The 5,888-nt window shown below is 57.3% G+C and overlaps 1 protein-coding gene across 1 annotated transcript in view; it reads right to left on the bottom strand.

The window, feature by feature from the left end:
• Positions 1 to 3,277: 3,277 nt before the first annotated feature.
• Positions 3,278 to 5,888, bottom strand: part of B4GALT5 (beta-1,4-galactosyltransferase 5) — an 8,522-nt gene continuing 5,911 nt past the window's right edge. Inside the window, exons 5-6 of the mRNA XM_004698316.2 lie at positions 5,780 to 5,881; positions 3,278 to 4,045 (exon numbers count right to left, since the gene is read on the bottom strand). Of these exons, the coding sequence (XP_004698373.2) occupies positions 3,898 to 4,045; positions 5,780 to 5,881 (250 nt within the window). The 3' untranslated portion in view covers positions 3,278 to 3,897. The remainder of the gene's footprint in view (positions 4,046 to 5,779; positions 5,882 to 5,888) is intronic.

The following is a 5,888-nucleotide window of genomic DNA, read 5'->3' as shown; positions in this document are numbered from 1 at the left end:
AATGACACCTCACCACAGCTGGACGGGAGCGATGGCCACATCGCCGGGTGGCCTCAGAGGGGGTGATGGCTCGATTAGCAGCTGGGCCTGTATCCATCACGTAGCCAGGTCTGCTGGCTCCCCTACGTAGGGCTCCACAGACCCATCTGCTTTGACTCCTGCCTGTACCTGTACACCCACCTCTGTGTCTGCGTGGTTGTTTCTAATCCCCGCCCCCCTCCACGTTCAACACGCCAATGGCCTGAGCCCGGGGTGCCCAGTGGGGACTGCACTTGCCATCCTATTAGTGAAGGCTCAGGTGGTGTCCTCCATCCCCCAGGCTGTCCACACATAGGTCCTCCCCCACGGCTGCCCCAGAGCTATCTCCTCACGCCACACACACACCCCTACTACCTGAAAATTTAACTATCTCCCCAGACAAGCCATACCCGGGTTCTCCCCAGACCAGCGATACCCGGGTTCCCCTGGCTACCTCAGCTCTGGCAGCGCCCCATGAGCCCTGCTCCCTGGTCCCCACCCCAGGGATCCTTCCCTTCCGAGCCAGGTAGCCTCATGCCTGCAAGCATCTCCTTCGGGGCATAGGCCCGGCTGCGATGTTGCAGTCAAGCCACACACGGGCAGGGAAGCTTCACGGGGTCTCTGACTCCATCTGGTTTGGCGTATAGCTCTCTCCCTAGCACCTGGGCACCATGCTCCCTCGCCTGGCACCCACTGCCCAGGTGTCTGCGCCAACATCACCAGCACCTCTGTAGATAAGCCCAGAGTCCGCAGAGCCGGGCCACCTCAACGCCCATCCTCACCACTGGCCGGGCCACAGCAGGGGGCCTGTCATCCCCCTTGGGAGCACTCTCAGGTGCATCCTCAGGTCCACCCAGCCCAGGGGGAGCCAGGTTGCTGGAGGGACCTCAGGGGCTGCTGCTGGCAAAGAAGGCAGGGCCTCAAGGAAGCCATTCAAGACACAAGAGAAGCGACCACCAAGGTTTGGTTCTTGAATATGTATTTTTTTTTACTGAAAAAATCATTCATAAATTAACATACAAAAATGTACAAACACATGAGTAAATAATGTAATGACACAGGACTATTTTCTTGTGAAAAGTGTTCTTTAAAACATCTTTAGATTTCAGTGCAAAAATCGTACCCCCGGCACCTCCTTGGAACATAAGGGCAAAGCTGAAGATAGAATCAAAATCGAATCAGACCACACAGAGCAGCGATGGGGACCTTCAGGCCACACCCACAATTTCAAAAGGAAGGTTTTACAATGTTCTACCTGGGACCCCTGAAAACAACCACAACAGAGAGGGAGAGAGGCCGTGGGGATGGAGAAAGAGGTGTGTTCTCCGGAGAAGCTCAGAGGCAAGGCCCTCCCCCTGGAGCTGGCAGAGAACGCTTCGCCCCAAGGGCAGGCCCCCCAGAATCAAACGACTCGCCTCCTGAACGACTCGCCTCCTGAACGGCAAGAGAATGAACTTGTTTGTTAAAACAAACGACACACAAGAAAACAGCGAGAAAGGGGGACAGGCAGGCTTGCAGCGGTTCCTTCGGCGTGCCCTCCATCAGAGACAAGTGTGAGCAGAGGGGTCACCCATCCGTCGCCTGGGAGAATTTCAGCTGCCAAAATAGGCTTCTTTATTGTTTTTTTAAAAATGATGAGAATTCACGCTACAAGCAGCCCCTGCACCCGGCTGGCTGTTTGGTTACCTTTTCAACACAATATTCACCCCTCTGGACCCAAGGCTGCCAGTGCCAATGGGGAGAGTCCATAGGAATGACCCCCGCTTGGAAGGCACCGGGGAGATGGAGGGCACCCCGCCATGAGGGCGGCTAAGAAGGGAACCCGCTGTCCCTCAGCCACCCTTCTTGTTCCCCTTGGGTGAGAGCCCCTGGCCAGCAGTCTGTTACCAGGACCCCCCCGCAACACCCACCCGGCACCCTGACCTCTCGAGAGTCAGGGAGAGGCGTCCGCCCGGGCAGAGCTCCTGCGGCCCCTTGGCAGTCGGTCCTCTGTCACGTTCGTCACTCTTGGGCGAGTGAGGGCGAGGAGACGTCTTTATTGCTACGAGGTGCACCACGAACAAAGGACAGTCTGGCCAACCTCTGTGGTCATGCTGGCTTACGAGGCTCCTCCACAGCACGCGCGGTGCGCAACGACGCCCTTGAACACGCGCCACTCCCGACCAGCATCCTCAAGGGCACCCTGCTCTCTCATAGCAGCTGGTGGGAGCGTTCTTTGTCCAGCAGGGTCGTCCCACAAGGCAGCACCCGCTGTCCCTCCACAGAAGCAAAGAGCACAGACAAAGCGAGGCCCGGCCGGTCACTCCCACAGCGTGTGTGGGGGATCATCTGCCCACGGGACCAACACGTGCAATGGAAAAGCTCCACCCCACACGTATGTACACATCTACACCCCCATACACACACCCTCCCATGTAAACCATGAAAATTCAGGAAATTGAAGGCAAACGAGGCAATTAAGGGGGGGGGGGGCTCTCTTCAAAAAACACTCCTAATCATGATCTATAAATAGGACTTACGGAAAAAAGGGGGGGGGGCGCCCAAAAACTGGCATTTCTCAGAATTCCATAGAATCCACCGGCGCCTATGGATCTGGCTCAGAGAAAAACAAGGAGGTATAAATCAAAAGTCATTGAGACTGTAAATTCAAAAAGTGGGGGGGGGGGCGGGAGGTAGAGGTGGAGGGCTCTCTTCTGGTCTGAAGCCCTTGCTGAGGTGGTCTCATTCAGCCCCCCTCCTCCCCCCACTGCACGAGCCTCCCGCAGGGCACACTGTCCCCAGGCTTGTCACAGGCTCTGAGGGTCTGGGCGGAACGTGGGGTCAGCTGGCAGTTAGGCACGGATGCCAGAAATCACGGCCAAGTTCCACACAGGGTAAGCCCCACACCTCCCCCTACCTGGTGCTGGGTAAGGGGAGGAGCTGGAGTTAGGGGAGCAGGGGGAACTGGGTGGATCAGAGGGCAGGGAGCCCCCTCCCGCTTAGCAGAGGACCAGGGAAGAGTGTCAAGGTCGAGTAGGTGTGAAAAAGGGGCTGGAGTTTTTGAAAGAGGTGGGGAGGGAAGGGGCAAAGCAGCTACCAGCAACAGAAACTGGCCGGCGGTCCTCTGGGCCGTGTGTCCCCCCGGCCCCTCCTCCTCAAGGGAACACGGTTTGGAGTGGCTGTTCCTGACAGGAGGCCCCGCCATCTGCCGACCAAATCAGGGCCTAGTGTACAAACCCTCGGTGGGAACTGGAGCCAGCTACTGGAGCCAGCTGCAAAATTAAATCTTCAGAAGGCATTTTACATGGCTTATTTACAATTATACTTCTTCGAGAAGTGATCGTTATAGAGATGTCTATTGATCTGCCCCCCCACCCCCTCAGTCCCCTCCCGAAGCAGGGGGTTGGTTGGTTTTGTCGGTCGTGAATGGAACGAGAACGAACACACCCACGGGGTAGGAAGATGGTGTGCGGAGCTTCACTTGAGCTTCTGACGACGACGCAGCTGCCCTGTGATGCCTTTGCCCCTCTGCACTGACCGCCAAGGGGGCCCAGGGGACCCCCGTAGGGGTGGGTTCCCTGGCAGGACCACACAGATCCTGTGTACCCGTCCTGGAGGCCATGGCTGAAGGGGGAATGAGGGGCAAGAAAGAGACAGGAGGGCGGTGAGCAGCAAGAGAGACGTCGTCGGGTGGCCGCTGAAAGCAGTCCTGATGCGGCACGTTCCGAGCGCCGGCACAGCAGGTCTGGACGGTGCCGGCGCCGGCACCTAGCGTGGGCTCTCTCCCGGCACCCTGTGATGCCTGGGCGCTGCGTCCTCTCCCACGTGGCCCCGGCGTCTCCACGGGCTGCTTTCTTTCTCGGTGGCGATGAGGAAAGCACACTGGAGTTCCCGCTCGACTCAGTACTCTGTCACCTGCGCCAGCTCTGGCGTCAGGTTGACCGTGATGTTCTTGTACAAGGCGTCGAAGGTAACGTTTGCAAAGTAGTTCAAGTTGTTGAGCCCGTCCACCCCCTGCCGCTCCCGGGACTTCCTCAGCAGAGCGTACCTGCAAGCGGGAGAACAGAGAGGTGGCTGGACTGTGGCCTCCTTAGTCACGCGGGGCAGCGCTGGGCAGAGCCCAGAGGACGACACGGCCCAAGGGCCCCCTTCGCAGCATGTGGGGAGACACAGGGGGGAGTTCGGCTCCAGGTAAACGTGTCTAAGCATGTTTCCTTCCCCCGCCAACTATGACAGAAGGACTTCATTTAATGGGCAAACCAGGGCCCACGAGCACAGAGCAAGGACGTGGCCAAACCAAGCCTGGAGCAACTGAGTCACAGTGACCCTGTAGGACAGGGTAGAACTGGCCCTGTGGGTTTCAGAGTCTAACTCCTGACAGGGCTGGGCGGCCTCACCCTTCTCCCTGGGAGTAGCTGGACAGTTCAAACTGCTGACCTTGTGGTTTCCAGCCCAGCCTACCACGCCACCAAGGCTCCCGCTGAGACGTAGCCCTCAACACTGACAACAGACCCAGTGGTCAAGCGATGACCCATCGTCTAGAGCAGGGGTCCGCAAACTTTTTAAACAGGGGGCCAGTTCACTGTCCCTCAGACCCGTTGGAGGGCCGGACTATAGTTTAAAAAAAAACTATGAACAAATTCCTATGCACACTGCACATATCTTATTTTGAAGTTAAAAAAATGGGGCAAAAACACCCAACGGGCTAGATAAATGTCCTTGGCGGGCCGCGTTTGAGGACCTCTGGTCTAGAGCAAACTGCTCTCGACCCCATGTACACAGACAAAAAGGGTCACTCCTGCCACCTGCCCAGTGGGATTCCAGGCAGGCCCCTTGTTACTGAGGACATCCGTTCTGAACTCTCTTTACACGGGTCTGTAGATGAGCCAGCACAGGTGTGTGTGGTTCTTGTGAGCCGCATGCTGGTCTAAACACAGGAGAAAGAGGCGACTTCCTACTCCCGCAAGGAGCTACACTCTCGGACACACCCAGGGACAGTCCCCCCGTCCTGCAGGGTGGCCAGGAGTTGGCATGGACGCAAGGACAGGAAGTGGGTACAAGAAAAGGCCGAGTCTTCTCAGGACTCAAAAGCTGACTTGGCACGTGAAGGTGGTTTGTGATGCAGAAATGGACTGTGGAGGAGTGGGCTCAATGGTTTCCAAGTGAGGGCAACTACAGCCAACACGGAAGGGCAAGTGGGAGCTGCCCCCCCACCCCCACCCCCCATCCCGGGCACCAGGCAGGACCGGTCTGTGCTGATTCGCAGGGGGCAGAGCAACTGCTGGTGCAGAAATAGCAGCTCGGACGCCCTCCGTGAAGTGGAGGACGCAGGACGGGTGCCAGCTCAGCTGTCCCCACAGCTGTGACAAGGTCGCTCGGAGACTGTGACCTGAGTGGATTTTCATGCAGCTCCCTGGAGCCTGCAGGGGAGACCTGGGCACAGCTTCAGGCAGGAGTGGAAAGGGCGCTTTCCTTGAGAGAGTTTGATTTCTCCCCCAAGCCTGCCTCCAAGTTCAATCGTAAAGGGTGGCCCTAGGCTTGAGAGGGCGTGGGGCCACCCAGGGGCTCTACTCTGCCCTCAAGAGTCAGTTCTGACTCCTAGGGACCCTTTAGGAAAGGGTCTGAGACTGTAAGCAGGAAGCCTCATCTTTCTCCCTCAGAAGGGCCGGTGGTTTAAACAGCTGACCTTGCCAACAAGTAATCACTAGGAAATACAAAGAATATTTGTATTTGTATACAAATATGGAGGATATTTGAAGAGGAATCAATAGATTGCACCGACCTCCCAAGAAACTGGACTTCTCCTCGATGGTGATGGGGGATGGACTTGTACTTCCCAGTGTTGCCCTCGGGCCGGCTCACCGAGTAGCCTGCATTCTGTACTCTGTCCA

The sequence above is a fragment of the Echinops telfairi genome, unplaced genomic scaffold, assembly GCF_000313985.2.
Source record: "Echinops telfairi isolate 266 unplaced genomic scaffold, ASM31398v2 ScPeMD7_5592;HRSCAF=6446, whole genome shotgun sequence".
Lineage (NCBI taxonomy): Eukaryota > Metazoa > Chordata > Mammalia > Afrosoricida > Tenrecidae > Echinops > Echinops telfairi.
The sequence above is the reverse complement of the archived record's forward strand: the minus strand, read 5'-3'. Positions and strand labels throughout refer to the sequence as shown.